General features: G+C 43.0%; 1 protein-coding gene across 2 annotated transcripts in view; it reads left to right on the top strand.

The window, feature by feature from the left end:
• exoc6b (exocyst complex component 6B) overlaps positions 1-17,426 on the top strand; it is a 62,069-nt gene that overhangs the window by 3,551 nt on the left and 41,092 nt on the right. For both annotated transcript variants that reach the window (XM_029526534.1, XM_029526533.1), the window contains exons 2-8: positions 3,536-3,701; positions 3,821-3,868; positions 3,964-4,054; positions 4,150-4,195; positions 5,045-5,249; positions 12,981-13,169; positions 15,715-15,783. In XM_029526534.1, coding sequence (XP_029382394.1) covers positions 3,536-3,701; positions 3,821-3,868; positions 3,964-4,054; positions 4,150-4,195; positions 5,045-5,249; positions 12,981-13,169; positions 15,715-15,783 — 814 coding nt within the window. The remainder of the gene's footprint in view (positions 1-3,535; positions 3,702-3,820; positions 3,869-3,963; positions 4,055-4,149; positions 4,196-5,044; positions 5,250-12,980; positions 13,170-15,714; positions 15,784-17,426) is intronic.

Below are 17,426 nucleotides of genomic sequence, written 5' to 3'. Positions count from 1 at the left end.
ACACAGGAAACTCAGCTTATTCATGTTTTTTATTTATTCTAAGGAAGCAGTCTGTGATGCACTTTCTGATTTTATCTGTCAAAAGTTTAAATTATGTAGTTTAAAAAAAATTCACCTCAATGAAATTTAAGTATGTCTTTGTGGTTAGTCTGCCTGCTGCTGTCTTCCTGTGCGTGTGTGTGTGTTGAGCTCCACCCTGTGTCTGTCTGTTGAGCTCCACCCTGTGTGTGTGTGTGTGTGTGTGTGTGTGTCCGCATTAATAACAGAACATTTACGTATTTGCTTATTTATTTATTTATTTATTTAACTACAGAGTTGTCCTGATTCCTTGTTTCTGAATGGTTGGCACATGCTCATTTAAGTCTTAAAGTGACAGCGCGGACATTGTTCGCCACAGGTCTAAATTGGTGCGCAGGGTACATTAAAGTGCAGGTTACCATAGCAACAGGGTTGATGCTTTGCTGCCAGTGTGTGACTCAGTGCCTGGGCTCGTGGGGATGGCGGTGCTGGACCAGCTGGGTGACTTTAAGGTTGACGTCTGAATGGGACAGGGGATGAATTTGCTGGTGAACACTCGCTGTCTCCAAACAAACAAATGTTGGGTCAGACTTCAGGTTACTGATGAATGCTGATGAGCTGCTGTCCTGGTCTGTCTCCCTTTTTCTCTCTCTCTCCTGGTCTGCTTTTGTCTTATCTGTTTGTCTCTGATTTAAATATAGCTTTGCCGGTTTAAAACTTGAACTGAAGCTCAGCTAATTTATATTTCATAAACAAAGTCACTCTTTTTGATGTTGGTAAAGCTCTGAACTGCATTCATATGAGAAAACATTGACCCTCTGAAAGCTTTAATGCTGATTCTAGATCATATTATGTCATATGGAGTGTCCGAGTTGTCATGCTTAAATGTTATATTTCTGTATTTGATGTGATTTGCATACATTTTCTGATGATTGCTGATGTTGGAGAAGTAGATTTATTTATAATTTTGACTTTGCTTTCATCCATGCTGCTCAGTTCAAGCTGGAGAAGCCGACATTCATCACAGCCTGAGAAATTCTGAACAACTGTGTTGTGATGAACTATTGAGAGAAGAGGGGGAGCAACCACAAGCTTTTCAACCCCCGCACAGACAGACAGACCAACACACACACAGCTGAGTCATCAGATTGGGAGGACGTATTCTCGTACACACACACACACTCACACAGAGGTTGACGCACTCATCTTAAGTGGGTTAAGATCCTCTTTAGCCAGCTGTCAAACAGTCAGCAACTCTTCCCTAAAGATCCTCAGACGCACACACACACAGGCAGCTGTTTACAGTGACATCATTGTGTCGGTGCTCCTCTGTTGGGAAACTTTTAGGGATTTTATTAAATTTGCCTAATCTGCCATCTTTCCCTCCTCCCCTGTTTTCCCGCTGTCTTCCCTCCTCTGCAGCTGCTCTCTCTGTTTTGACCTCCTTTGCGTTCTCTCCTTTGTAGCTTTGTTTTCTCACGTTTGATTCAACCGAATGGTGACTTTCACCTTTAAGAAATGATCATGTGCATTACAGGGGGATGATTTGATACGGCCTGTTGGTGTTTTTCTTACAGTGGTTATCACCTGTCACCTCACGGGCAGAAGGCCTTTCTGTTTGGAGTTTGTCCGGTTCTTCTCCGTTTTCCAGCTTCCTGTTGCAATGCACTGGCGACCTGTCCAGGGTGAAACTCGCCCCCACCCAGTGTCAGCTGGGATTATCTGCAGACCCCACGACCCTGGTGGATAAAGGGTACCAATGATGGATAGATGGCAACTGAATCCAGTGGCAGACATTAGGAAAGGGAATCAATAAAAGTATTTATTCCCATAATGCTCTGGTGAAACACAGTGTCGCTCTTCTTCGCCTCTTCCATCCTTTTTGTGTCCTTACTCGCTTCCTCTCCTCATCCTTCTCCCCCTCTTCCTCCCTTCCTCTCAGTGTCACACAGTACCAGGCTTTGTGGCAGTGAGAGACATGTGAATGTTTATAAATTAAAACCAGTCAGTGTTAACAAACACATGCTAATCTTGGCACGCACTGAGTCACATCAGGAAACTGGCTATTGTGTGGAGACGTTGCAGAGGGAAGGAGTCATTTCTAACTTGTGGTGTTGACCAAACACAAACAATATCTCCATTTCCTGATAATGATGATGTCAGCCAATCATCTGGCCATAAAGATAAAGATCAGAGCAATTAGAAGTGGGTCAGTGTTCAGAAATAGGTCCAAACATGTTGATGCTTTAATTTCTTTATTGACTTTTTGTTGCTCAATATTTGTCGAAGGCAGCGATTGAACAAATCGAGCACGCTGGTGCAGAAACGTTCCCTTGTGTGTGTGTGTGTGTGTGTGTGATCACATTCTGTTGACTGTGGATGTTTTTTTTGTTTGTTTTTTTTTTTTTAACTGTCTGTGAATTTCTTTGTGCAACAACAGCACGCACTGTGTGTGCTCTCTGTGTGGCCCCTGTGTGTGTTTGTGTGTCTAAAGAAAGCTCTGTGTGGCGTCAGACCTTCTCTCTATTGTACAATTCGGGCATTTCCTGGTCAACAGGACGAAGGGTGGGTGTGGGATTCATAGCCTTACACAGGTGTGTGTGTGTGTGTGTGTGTGTTGTTTTTGAAAGAGGAAGAAGACAGGAAAAACTGTGATAACTATTAGACGGAGCCTTGAAAACATCAGTTTCTCCTTTTTTGACTTAATATGAAGGCTGTCGTAAACATTAATGATAATTTTTATATTTTGGACCTCTTTGTGGCATTTTTGGGAAGATAATGATACCTTTTTTTTTTTTTTCAGTTTGTTTCCCTTCAAGGATCAGTTTGTTAATTATGAAAAAAGCAGTTGCCTAATTGTTTCAGAAAATGATTGTCAAGCTTGGATATAAAAATCTGATTCAGTACTGATTTTTAATTTCTCACAAGGCCATTAAATAAGCCTAATTTTCAGTAAAAATCAGATAAACCTTTTGAGTTTTTCAATATTTAAATATTCACAGATATTAAGTTAATTAAATGAAGATGAGCAACAAATAAACCTGAATATTAGTGGCATTCTGCAAATACATATGACTATAAAACTGTGCCTTTTATGTAGCTCTAATTGACTTGGTCTTAATGAAAGCTTTGAGCTGGAAGCTGGCCTAATGGACCAGACTGTTGGACTGCAGCCTTCACTTCTTCAAGTATGGAAATGTGTTGCAGTAACGCCCCCTGATGGACACACTTTGTACATGCACCAGCTCTACTTTGCTTCTCATTTGCCCTCCTCCTCCCTGTTTTTATTTATTTATTCATTCACTTACTTTTAACTGAATTGAGTTGTAATTGTTCCAGGTGAGCCAGTGAGTCTCCTCAGGTGTGTTTTTATCACCTGACTTCAAAAAATCCAAGTCAACAAAGCAGCTGTAGCCAAATTCTTCTCAGGGAATCTTCTGTAGACCACCAAGAACCAGAGATGTCCATTTGGACTTTCCACCCCCCTTACAAGTGTTCCTTCTTTCCTCCTGTCCAGGTCGGTGTATGATGGTCAGGAACATGGCCTCTTCATGGAGAAGCTGGACGTGCGAATCCGGAACCATGACAGAGAGATTGAGAAAATGTGCAACCACCACTTTCAGGGGTTCGTTGACTCCATCACAGAGCTGCTCAAAGTGCGCGGGGAGGCCCAGAAGCTGAAGGTACGGATGGATGAAGTGGACTGTAAGACAAAAAGAAAGGAGATTAGCGTTTTCAGCTTGATGTTTCAAGAAGGAGATGACGTTGGGTGTTTTCATGTAGTTTTCATTTCCTCCCTTAGAGTCAGGTGACTGAGACCAACAGGCGTCTTCAGGATGATGGCAAAGAGGTGAGTCGACAGGTTTCACAAGTGTCACTTTTATCCAGTTTGGGTTTGAGCATCTGTAAACTTCCTCCTGCGCCTGCATTCTGTCGTTTTTCCAGCTCATCAGCTCGATGGAGGAGCTGAAACAGTGCAGAGTCCAACAGAGAAACATTGCTACCACCATAGACAAACTGACACACTGCCTACCAGGCAAGACACAAACAGATCTTTATATTTAAGGTTTTAGGTCAAATTATTTTCATGTTTTGCGTTCTTTTTCACGTATGTCTTTCTGTTTTCACCAGTCCTGGAGATGTACAGCAGACTTCAGGAGCAGATGAAGGCCAAAAGGTAGGCCGCTGATTCTGCAGGCATCTTCTGACTATTTTTCTTCTTTTAATTTGATTATACCAACCTCTGCTTTGCTGTAGTTAATAACAGCTTATTTAATAATCAGATAGCAAAATAAAACACAAATAGTTCACATAATTTTCTCTTAAGACGTCACTAGAGAGGTGTGAAAATGAAGAACAACTTAAACACCCTGGCTGGGAATGTAAAATCTAGTGATATATGAAGCAAAACCTGTCCCAACTGTTTGAAGTTATTATTAACGTTAAACTTTGATTTATGCTTAAATATTGCATGTGCAAATGGAGCAGTTTAACTTTCAGCCACTAGATGGAGGCAGAGCTCCAGGAACAGGAAGTCAAACAACACTTTTCTTTTTGTCTCTCTCTCTCTCTCTCTCTCTCCCTCCCTCTTTCTCCACCTCCCCTCTGTGCCCTCAGCCTGACCTGCAGACAGGAGTCTGGTTGGTCATAAATTTGTCGTTTTGTTTGTGTGTTTTTCTACTTCACTCTATCCTGAGGCTGCTGCGCTCGCAGAGAGCAGCGAGAGGTCAGCCAGCAGCGATTCGCTCCTTGAGAGAGAAAGTATATGTGTGAGATGCAGTGAAGTGTTTGAGGGATATTGTATTGCTGTAGGTCTCTGAGGTGAATCTGAGTGTACTCATTTCTCTCCCTCTCTGTGTGTGTACGCCTGCTTTCAGTCATGCATCAGACAGCCAGAGCAATATTTTATTGGCCTGGACTTTCCTGTAAAAGAGATTTTCATCTCAATGAGACTTTTCCTGGTTCAAAATAAACCCCAAAGAATCAAAAACCAGCAAGTTTTAATGCGTGAACATATGTGTGTCAGGTACTACCCAGCTCTGCGGACGTTGGAACAGCTGGAGCAGAAGTGTCTTCCCAGGGCGGGTCAGTACCGGTTCTGCTCCATCATGGCAGAAAACATCCCCAAGCTCAGAACGCAGATCCGGGACACAGCCATGAGCCAGCTGAGAGACTTCCTGGAGAGCATCCGCAAGCACTCGGACAAGATCGGAGAGACGGCCATCAAGCAGGTACGCACAATAACACATGCACACAGACGGAGCAGACAAGAAGTTAAATAGGTTGTGGGGTGGAACGGGAAAGTTAGTGGTTTGATCCCCAGCTTCTCCTGGCTAGCATGTCCAAATGTCCTCAGGCAAGATACTGAAACTGCAACCCCCTCACCCCCCCACAATCCCACTGGAGCTGGATAACGTGATGGGTTTTGCAGGTTCTTATAAAACCAGACTAAGAGGCTGATGGGAATAGCAGTATTTTGCAGAAAGAAATGAAAGTAAAACCGTAAATCAAATTAGGACCTGTTGATTGAGCTGGATGAAAAGTCAGGATATCACTGTGGTTCTCAGGGCATATCCAGTGAACGACACAAATATACAATACAACGGTCAGAGCGTCAGCAGGATTCATTTTTAGAAATAAATCACAACAATATTAGCTGTATGTGCGAACGTCAGTACACTGTGTGTTGATAAGGACTAAACTGCCTCATATCACAATCGCTTTTTGTTCTCCGTCGTGGTTTTCTTTTTCTGTCTGTTAATCAGAAGCAGCCTGTGTGTGTTTCTTGCCCTGTGGTTCCACTGCCAGTAAACAAGCATGTAGGCGCTGCAGGAGATGCAGAGGCTTGTCAGTGAACGTGCACAAACTAACGCACACTAACACACGCATGCAAAAACTCTGCTTTTCAGCGCTTACCTCATAGTTTTGTTTTTTTTTCCCCAAAAAACAAAAAAAACAAAAACAAAAAACAAATAGTGTGTGTGGTTTTTTTTTTTTTTTTGTGGTATCCATAGCTCCTTGTTTATTTTTGTGCCTCCATTATGTTGTTCCGTGGAATTGCAGGATGAGGCGGAGGGATGGGAATGGGGAGGGAGCAGCTGACGACAAACGGATGGGCAGATGGAGACTCTTAGAAACGTGGCTGCACAGTCATTTGCGTTCTGAAATATAATCACAACTTCATAATTATAAACTTTGACTCCATTAAGTGCTGAATCATCACATTTGTACCTGAACAAAATCTTCGAGAATAGCAAATCTGTTCATTTGACTCTACAGTGGGAGAAATTCATGAAAGGTTGTCATATCTTTGCTTTTATTTTGATAGAGATTGGAAAGACAGGTAACTGAAGTGCTGCTGTCATAAAAGATATTAAAAAAAAAGAAGGAAATACAAAAACAGCGTCAGATTCAGAGGATGTTCAATTTATTAGTGAGTTGCATCAATTTGCTGTGCCGCTTCAGCTTTCTTGGTTTTCTTATCGTGGAAGTAGATCAGAGACGTGTTTGGGCCTGAGACCATTTAGGGGTTTTAAAGAAAACCAGGATTCACAGGAACCTGTTCCTGGGTCATATCAGGTACTCATGACCATGTGTGTCTCTTTAGAGTCACAGGCTGCACAACCTGCGGCGTTTAATTTTAGCAGATAACCTCATCTTCATCTGGTTTCATTAAGATCACGGTGACGTCACTGAGCATGCCTCAGAACGGACAATGTTCTTTAATTCTCTGTGAGCAATTTTAAAGATTAGTCCATTAGTTGAAAAGTTTGCCAGTTGTTTTGGAAATTGGTTGATAGTTGAAGTCCTTTTTTGGGCAAAAGTTGATGAACAGTTGTGAGGATTTGAAGTTTTAGTCATTTGGTCACACAAAACAGGTAATTTAAAGACAGGCTTCAGGATGCCTGTATTTGGTCTGCAGTGCAATAAGTACCAGGAAACAGAGTTTGTGTTTTTGGGTCATGATTTGAAAATCCAGACCTTCAAGAAACTGAGATGGGCCAGAGGATTAACAAACCTGCATAAGGTTATTCAACACATTGGTTAAGATTAGATTTAAAGAAAAACGAACACTAAACAATCTGAGGTTTATGTATACTTCTGTCCTCTAGATGTCACTAGAGGATCAGCTCTAGCTCTGATCTGGGCAGAACAAGTCTGGCTGAGACGCCTCACGAGTTGGGGTCAAATGGGTCACTGTGGTGGGATCAGACGAGGGAATGATCCCATCCCTGCTCGTTGCATTGCACGAAAAGGTACAGGAGCGCTCCCCACCCATCGCTCCTCGGCCACACATGGGAAACCCTTCAGCGTGTCCCCCCCACCCCACTCAGGTGGGGGGTCCTCGTCCTGCAATTTGAGAATCACTGGTGTAGAAAATCCACTTGCAGTCACTGAAGAAGCTAACCGCTAACTCCTCAAACCACTAATTATGAGGGAGATTATGGAAACCCCAGTGGTCCAGCAGTCCTGATACTGATACCGGGATTATGTTTTTGTATCAAATGTTTGCCAACCAGCGCTTGCACTCATTCGGAAACCTTGTGAGTGTGTGTGTGTGTGGATGAAGAAATTAGAAGTCTTTCCCTCCTTTTGCTTTGTCCCCCCTTCACCCTTCTCTTTTTTTGTCTCCCCATCTCAGACACTGTGTCTCTCTGGTGTGCTCTGTTCCAAATTAGCTCTAACTCTCTGTACCCAGCCGTCGTTACAACTCCCTCCACCAAGGATGTGAAAATAAATAGATCTGGGGAAAGAAGAAGAAGAAGAGGAGGAGGAGATGGAGGAGAACGAAGGGCTTACAATGGAGCTATTGTCTGCTGCCACATTGCCATAGTAGAAGAAGAAGAGGAGGAGGAGGAGAGGGAAGGATGGGGAAGATGGGTAAAGTAGAAGAAGAAAGTGAAGAGAGAGAGAGAGAGACAGGAGGAGGACAAGGAGCAAGAAGGAATGCGAGGTAGATGGTGGAAGTAAAGAGAAACAGGGAAGTAAGGATGATGATGATGATCGAGGGGAGTAAATAAAGAAACGGTGATGGAGACGATAGAAAGCAGCAGGTGTGTAGATGAAGAGGGCAAGAGATGAAAATGTGCAGGACGGTGAAAGACCAGGTCCCAGACTGATCCTGTAGCACATGGTCTGACCTCCAGAGTCCTGATCTCACCATGAAGAGGAGGACGAGAAAGATTTTTAAAGATCAGGAGTAGATTCAAGAAGGCACCGAAATAAGACCACATGACACATTAGTTTCTAATAATAAAAAAAACATTTTTAAAGACATTTGGTTCATTATCGTTCGTCCAGCCACTGTAGCTCTTCAAATCTCCTGCCATGGTGGCTCATCATGTGAATGTAGATATTTTGTCTTGATGCTGAAACCACTGATGTGTCTGGATAAAAACAAACAAAAAAAAAGTGGCAGAGTAGAAGAAAAAGGTCAGAGAATGGAGATGGATGAAAACATGGATTAGTCATGAAGAAGTCGGGTCGGACAAGATGCAGTAAAAGGATAAAGAATGAGTCTTTAACCAGAATTGTCTCCAAATGTCTTTGTCTTTCTTTCATGACTCCCATCATTTGTCATTTCCCTCGTTCTAACTCTCTCACCCCCCTTCCTCCTCCTCTCTCTCTCTCTTTCAAGATGTCCGTCTGCCTTTCCACTCTTTCCATCTCCTCATCTTTCCAGCTACCTCCCTTCCTCCTTCCTTCTCCTGCTCCTCTTTTTTTTTTTTTCTTTTTTTTTCTTTTCCTGTTTCTTGTATTAATGCTCAGCAAAGGATGAGTTCAGAGCTTCTGCTGTGTATTCAGTAGTTTAACACACACACATGCACACACAGTCGCACACACTAATGGGAAACAGATTGCTGGGCCTGTGAAGTGGAAGAAGATTGATTACCTGTATCTAGTTACTGAACACACACATGCGTGCGCGTGCAGCTCGGGTGGCGGAGGGCACACGCTGGGTCGGTGTATTGAACCATCACGGGGAAAACGAAAATAGACTGTTATGGGTTGCTGTGTGCGTGTGTGTGCGTTGTCTGCCGAATAATGCTCCACAGTTCACTGCCATCGGACACCATTATTTCTGGCTGGGGGTCAGCCTGCCAAAAAGTGAACTACAGTAGGGATGTCCCAGTCAGGTTCTTTTTTTTTTTTTTTGCTCCGGTCCTGATCCGAGTCATTTAATATCTACTAAATCTGTTTTTATTCTTACTACATAATACAGCTGTGCAGTGTATTTAAAGGTCCCATATTATATGTTCTTCCTGCGTTTTTTATTTGATGCCTTTAAAAAAGAAAGAAAAATATGTTGCTGCTGAATTCTAGGACCTTTGATAACACCACACTAACTTTTTTGTATTTATACTTAAAAGCAATATGTTCAATACTTATTTTACTACCAATCTCTTTTCGAGTTAACCGACACCCTGTGTGTTTTAAGCCTTAACACAAAACATCTGTTCAAGACTTTGACTAAATGTATAAAGTCCAAATTTTGCCCAATGCCTTCACTGCGTTTAGGAAATGTGTGGTGACTGAATAATTAAATAAGACACCGACTCTCAGTAGTTGACAGTTTTCAGTCGTAGATGCTACGATTTGTGCCAGAACACAAAGAGGACTGAGGTTTGACATCCAGCTTCATATTTGTGCGTCACACGCAGAAATCTGCCAACCTGTCGTCGCCAATATCACCATAAGTCAGTCTGGCTGACACATAATTCCCTGTACAACCAAAACCTGTTGTTTTTACACTTTGTCGAGGTGCTGATATGCAGATTTTGTTTCCTTTTGACACAGCCGGACGAGTTGTCCCCCACTGTTTCCAGACCTCATGCTAATTTTTATATTTAAACTGGATTTATATTTAATAGAAAGGCGTTGGAGTGACGCCTCTTGCTCTCAAATTATTCCATGAAGAAAACCTTATCTGTATTTCTGCTTCTCTTCTGTGGTTTGTCGTGCTGTTTTTGTATTTTTTTTTGTGTGGTGTCTGTCAGTTTTGGTAGACGTTATTAGAGCTGCCTCGGTTTCTTCAGGTCTTGACATTAAGTGCATTTTTCATGTCTTGTTTTTTTAATTTGTGGCTTGTTGGTTTAAAACTGGCTTTCTGCAGTCCTTACTGTTGTGTGTAGGCACATGCATGTTCCCCAGGAATTTCTTCTGAGCTTTAAACTGCCGCAGTGGTGACCTCCACACAGTAAACAGTCTGTTCAAACCACTTGTCAACAAGCAGATTGCTGCAGCTTTGCCCGTTTACTTGTAATTTTTTTTATCGTTTCCCATACTTGCGCTGCAGATGCATAAAGAGAAGCTGCACAGCACATATTCAACTCAGGGCTTTACTTGTGGTGTCGCCACAGTGTAATGCCACATCACTTTGGAAATTATTCAGATCTTTTTACATTAAATTGATGAACTTTTATTTTCTCTGCTCATGCTCTTTTCTCATGTTTGTCATAGCTTTCCATTTGATAGGATCTGAAATACACAAACTTTGATCGCTCCAGGTCTCAGGGAGGATTTTCTGTGTAAAAAATTTGCGGCCATGAAACATCAGGGCGCTGCTGCTCGATTATCCGAGCGATGTTGGGTCTGTTTTCTTCTCACGTGCCTTTTTGGCTGCACTGTGTTGATTAAGATACGGTAGCGCCACAAATCCATCAAGAATGACGTTCTTAGAAAAGATTTATTAAGAGTCTGAAACAGAATGGCGTTTGACGGAGGTGGCTCTTTCTCTACCTACTTTTCTTTCCCCCAAGTTTTTCTTGCTTCCCTCTTTTGCTTGTGGGTCTTTGTGAGGATGACGCACATTCCCGCACTTGAACTTCGAGTGTCCTGGGGAAGGGGGTGGGAGGGCCACCTCTGAGGGGGACCATGACAAAAGACAGGGTTATAAAGGTTCCTGTCTGCGACAGAACTCGGCATTATGCGACGGCTAAGAGTGAATGGCAGCGTGAATGCATGTACAGTACGGCCGTGGATGCCTCGAGACACATGGAACTGTTTGACGTGGGCGCTGACGTGCGGAGTTTGGCGGTGTACTGTAGTAGCGATGCTTCCACTATGCCACTCGCTCCTTCTCCCCCATCAAATACGTCTTTCATGGCTCAGTTATGCTAATGCATCTGTGGACGGAAAGAAAATGACCATTCGCAAAATCAACACAAAACAAGGCTCTTCTGGTTTTGGAGGTTAGTGCCATTTCCTTTTTGTATGAGGCTTGCTTGGTTTTGAAGAGCCAGGGATTGTGGGAATATGGGAATTTTTTTCGGGATTGTTTGTTGCCTACGTTCCTCAAAACAGAGGGGCAGCTTGGTGATGTGGTCCCCCTCCACCCCAGTTGCTTCCTCCTCACCTTCTATGAACATAAGTGAACCTTTCCACTGATTTTGTTTGTACTTATTGTCTGATATGACTCATTATTCTTCTATGTGTGTGTGTGGGCATTAGATCAAAGATGGCATTGTGTTCCACAAGCATCACTGATATTGTGTTCTCCTGGGTTTGTTCATACCCACCCTCATCTAAGAACACAAGTTTTTCTCATTACCGTTGTCATTAGCGACTGAAATCGAGGCGCTCGGTGCCTCTGACGTATTTATTGACGTCCACATCGTGAGTGTTGAGAGCTCGAGGTAGGTTACGTGCTGGCGCCAGCGAGCCAAGGAAACCAGCTTTCACATAGATTTTTTTGTTTTTGGATTTGGGCGTGGATGGAAAGATGCTCTGAGAGAGGGATTCCCCGCCATTACACACTTTTCCCACAGAAATGTGGTAGTGTTTGTAGTTGCTTTATCAATATAGACGGGAAACGCCCATTCTCAGGTTAAATGCAAAAACAAAAAATACAGACATTATTAGAATTATTATTATTATTCTTATTATTATTATTATCATGATTATCATGACAGGGGAAAATAGTTTGTAATGTTTGCAATGCACAACAATACACAAAAGATTCAGAGGCCGTGCTGGCCGTCTAGACTAGACTGTTTTCATTTGTTTTGGATACAAGCCTTCATTAATTTCTAACCAAAACTTCCTCCCTGTCTGATTATCTTTATTTTTAGTATTCCTGACGCGACGTTGCCACGGGGGGGTGAAAAACAGATCATGTCCCCTGGCGCTCGTCAAATAGCGCCATTGACAGGACACAGTTCGTATCAGATATTACACAGCGCATGGCATTGTCCTTGGGAAAATCTTTCCATTTCCTTCTGTCTTTGCCCCGCCTGTTTGATGTCCCTCTATTTTGGGAAGCATCACAGATAGGATCATTTCTACAGCACGTAAATGTGTCCTATATTTGAATAGATATCATTCTATTTATACAAGACTCGTGTGATATGATAACTCCTGTTCAGTTATCAGTTTTTAAAATTCAAGTCCAAGCTACTAGGAATATACATCAAATATGGAGGCCGTCCCTGTCTCCGCTTTCAAGTCCTCGGCACTAATTTTATGTGCTTTGTTTTTGGTTTCATTGACTCTTCATCCTTCCTGCTCTTCCCTTCCTGTCTCTCTTCCCTCTGGTGTATTCTTAGGCGCTTTGGTGAATCACTTTTATAGGTTGCTTCCAAGGGTATTTTCACGGGACAAGGAGTGGCAGGTCTAACTCAACAGGCTTTAACCTTTCACCTCGTCCACATGCACCATGCACCGCATGGAATTTCTACGCTTTTCCCAAAACTGTCTCAAAAAGGGGGAATTTGACAATTGTGAAAAATATATTAGTCATTCCTGCGAGGATTAACCTGCTGAGAGTTGTCTGTAACGATTTTGTTTGCTTGGTAGTGTACAGTAGAGGAAGTCCGTCTTCCTCTGTGGTTTTTTGAAAAGCGTTGTGGGAAATGCAGGAGATGATTCAAGGAGGATAAAATAAAAAGTTTTAGGGGGTTAATTTTCCCCTGTAAGCTGCTCTGAAGGTTGAATTTGTGTGTTTTTCTTGTGTTACTCCTCAGGCCCAGCTTCAGCGCTCACTGGACAGCTCCGTCTCCACACAGCCAAGGGCCCTGATTGGTCGGCGGGGCAGAAAGGAAGCGGCCGCGGCAGCAGGGATTGCGGCCATGGATAGCAATGGACAGGGTGGCAGTCCGATGTCTGAACAGGACTCTGGCATCCTGGATGTGGAGGATGACGAGGACGATGAAGTGAGGAAACCACAACCACACACTTACACAAATAGAAACATTTTGAAATGCTTACATTTCCCCCCCCATTCTTCTCCTGTCCAATCTCTGATCCGAGCACATTTGCTGCCAGTGCATTTGTTTCAGTAGTCCCTAAAAAGCTCTTTGTGCGACCATTTCTGTACCCTCATGAAAACCACAATCTGACATTCATGATATGCCCTGTTGCCTGTGTGATTTGTTGTACTTCTTTGCAACATCTCTACACTCCCACTCCATCACTGCAACTCAGTGTGGCCGCTGGAATTGACCTTAACCACTTGGTTGCCCACATGGTCACCCAGCACGCCTTAAGAGCTGGTTTGGAGAAACCACACGTCGGCCCTCAGTTTGTTTATTTCCCCAACAGTTTCACAACCTTTGTTGGACAGAACCTTTGAGTTTCCCCTCCAGAAGAAGGATGATCTGTTTCGAGGCATGATAATCAAATGAGACTCATCTTTAATTCCTTCCTGTTGCCCTTTTTTTTTTTTTTTTTTTAATCTATTGTTTCTCTACTTACATTTAGTGATTCATGCCCTCTGCTTGTCTTTACTGCCCTCCCTTTGTCTCTTTTTTTCTGTTTTCCTCTTCAATTTCCTGTCCATAGAAGCCATCCTTGCTCTAAACATTGTGTTCTTCTGCCCAGCAGTCAGATCTCATTATGGTTGTCCCAGGTGAGGTTTCAAAAGTTTGCAGCGGATGATGTTATAGTGACATTCAAACATAGCAGCGTGTAGTCCATGTAACCCGGCTGTCTTTAGTTAGTTAGTATGTTGTCTTGCTCAGCGGCCCTTAAATGGGTAATTTAACAGGAATGATGATGACACTTCTTGAAATGTTTATATTTCAAAGGAACTGATCAAATGGATGTCAGCCACTGGCTTGTCACTTCATGTTTGTTTTTAATGTGGTTGTTGGCATCCTGTTTTTGTTTTTGAACCAGAAGACTAGAGACCATAAAGTCATTAAGAAAACATTTACTGAGCTATCTTCCCATAGGCTTCAATGCAATATGACTTCTTTTTACAACCGCCTTCATGGTCATTAGAGAGACTGACTGTTTAAGGCTCTCCAGCTCAATGCCGACTGTAGTGAGTCAGTTTCAGCCATGATGAAGGTTAGCGGAGGTGATGGGTTAGCATACGTCTGAGGAAGAGTAGGTTGGTTGAGTTCACCAACTTGTCCAGAATCTTGGGCGGATGAACTCGCAGAAATGACATTGAACTCTTGGAGTCGTCCCTCCCGGGATCAAACTGTGTTCCCACTCAAGGAAAAGTACAATGCAGCAGGAGAGAATGGAGGTGAACTTGTCACCCTCAAGCTGCCATTCTTTTTTTAAGGTCCCTGTCGTCCTTTTGGCTTATTTACGTCCTGTAACCTTAAGTCAACCTTCTTCACGGGAAGACCTTGGCTCGAACAAAAGCTTGACCCCCGTGGTCGGCAGGGTTACGACCGCATTGGCGCCGATGGCAGCGGGCAGTGCCAACCATCGGCGTTCCCGTCTCCTCACGCCATCCTGCCCCTGTCACGTCTTCCTCTTTCGTCCCCTTCCCCTCATTTAAAGCCATCCCCCTGTGTCTCTGCATCCTATTTTTCTTTGCTCCTTTTGTTCTCCTCTTTTCTTGCCCGGCCTGCTCCCGCTCTGATTGTGACTTTTCTCCGTTATCTTTCTCAGTTTTCTTTCTTGTGCTTCTTTTTTGTCTTGATCCTTTTCCCTCCCTCATACACCTTTTGATCTAAACTTAAAGCTCTGGTTACCATTTTGTCTCTCTTTGTCCAACTATGTCCTCCAATTCTTGCTCTTCTTCTCTACCTCTTTTCTGTCTCCATCACCTCTTTCCCTCCACCTCTGTCTTTGAATGGTATGAGTCTTTGTTTGCCCTCATTGTTTCAAGGACTGTGTGTGTGTGTGTGTGTGTGTGCGCCGTTACATCAAAGTTGGCATTGTGTTGCGCCTTCAATGATTTTTGCAGAAAGCAAACTTTCCAGAGGGCAACAGGGCACATGGTTTTTTGCTTCTGTGTTTGTATTTAAAATTGGTAAATTGCCACTGTGTTGTTCTCCGGAAGACAGAGGATGTGGGTAAGGAGGCAGGAATGGAATGAAGGATGGTTAGACAGAGATAGACAGTAGATGGAAAGAAAAGGAAGAAGAGGTTACGAACGGCTGGTGAAGCTGTCAGAACACAGAAAAACAAAAGGCTGCCCAGTATTTCATTCTTCCCTCTCCCTCTTTCCTTTCCCTGTTTCTTCCCTGTCTTTCTGTCTGGGCATTTTATAGCATTTGTTATATTTCTAAAACCGTTATTGTCTCCTAATCACATATATTCTGGAAACTTCATGTAAATCTCCATTAAAATACACATTACATGAAATGAAACAAGTAGCTGAGAACGGGAGTTTAAAAATGGTAGCAGGAAGAAATATATGCATAAATAAAGCAGTTCTCACTTCTCATTGTATCTCAGGTCATTTTTATCTTTTTATCCTTCATGGCATGATTGTATGAACTCTTGTGTCTTCAGGTGCCTGGAGCTCAGGACTTGGTGGATTTCTCTCCAGTTTATCGCTGTCTGCATATCTACACTGTGCTGGTGAGTTTGTCCCCTCCTTTGTTTCTTCGTCTCCTGATCCCCGATCACTTGTCCCTCCATCTAATCTGTGTACCACATTTTAACTTTTAACTCTGAGCTGCTGATTCCTTGGTTCGATTCCCAACAGGCTGGACTCTGGACATCGCTGACTAACACTTTTCCATAACACCAAAGGAAATGGCTCTCAAACTGGACTAATTTGATTAATTAATAGATCTACCTACCAACCTGTCAACCTGTATAGCTATCTATTTTGTGCTAAGGAAGGCAGACAAAGGTCAGAGAATCAACTTTAAAAAAGAACGGAACATTTCTTTCTCTGTCAGGGACTTTAATTTTCTTTTTTCTCAGCTCCAACACAGTTTACATAAAAGAAATCGCTGTGTAATTTTTCTAGACAAAGTTCCTCAGTAAAGTAAACTGTTTGTTTCTTGGTGTTTTACACTGAATTTTGCGGCTGGCAAATGTCCACCATTTGTCCAGTAAATACTGATTCTTTTGGAGCATCACTTGAAAAAGTCAGAAAAATCAGAGGGGTGGCTGACGCCAGTGATGGTTGGAAGATAAATAGAAGTTAAAAAAAAAAAGCAAAAGGTGCATACATCATGGTGTCATGGGGGGAGATTTACCAGAAGTGTGTACAGGGAGGTATATGATGCTGGAAGATGAGGCCTCCGGCTCGAGCCTGGCTTCACTCCAGCCCGGCTTACTGCTGTGTGTGTGTGTGTGAGAACGAGGATAATATGTGTGTGTGTCTCATCTCAGAAGGAGCGAAAGCGACGTGGGTGGAGGTGTTGAGTGGGCCGTGACTGGGTTAGTTGCACATTTGGGGTCTGTGTGTGTGTGTGTTTGTGTGGAGGCCTGCAGAGGTTGTGACCGGGCCAACACAGCCAGAGGGTCGGCTGTTTCTCTGTATGTGTGTGTGTCTGGGGTGGGGGTGGGGGTGGGGGGGGGCTTTCTGGCAGGGGGGACAGGAAGTGCATGAACTTTGACAGGAAGGAGAAAGTGAACGGGCAAAAGAGCGATGAAGGGAGGGAGCTGAAGGGGAGAGCGAGGTTAGAGAAAGGCTAACGGGGGCGAGATGATGGAGAGAGTCGGAGGGAGGGAGGAGGGAAAAGAGAGCGAGGTTTTTCATGATAGAGGAGGAACGAAGAGGAGATGGGTGAAAAAAGGTTGATGTGTCTTTTACGATGTCTGATAAATCAGGTGAACTTTATTTATACAACCCGATCAGTGTAACAACCACAGTGGGCTGAATGAAAAACCAAACCTCCTCCACAGGTGGCATGTCTGCAACCACAGAGGGATTTGACTTCATTCAATTATTTTATGGGAACTTTTTTTTTTTTTTTTTTTGAGATTCTCTTGACTTCCTTCACGGTCAGTTTTATTTGTTCTTTGCTGTTTAGACAAACCAGCCAGATGGCTGATTTACAACAACAGGAAGTTTACTGAGGAGGGCTTTGAAGGTTAAAAGTTTCAGATGAACATTTTTCTGCATTGTTTTTTTTGTTTTTTTTTCTGATGAGTTCTTGTTTTTCTTGTTTTTTTTTTTTTTTTTAAATTAAAGAGGAAATAAATGTGGTCCTAGTTTCCTCCGCGATGACAAGAAAGATTGGAGGATGAAGATTAGTGGAGGTGTT

This window comes from Echeneis naucrates, chromosome 18 (genome assembly GCF_900963305.1).
Source record: "Echeneis naucrates chromosome 18, fEcheNa1.1, whole genome shotgun sequence".
Classification (NCBI taxonomy): Eukaryota; Metazoa; Chordata; class Actinopteri; order Carangiformes; family Echeneidae; genus Echeneis; species Echeneis naucrates.
The sequence above is the reverse complement of the archived record's forward strand: the minus strand, read 5'-3'. Positions and strand labels throughout refer to the sequence as shown.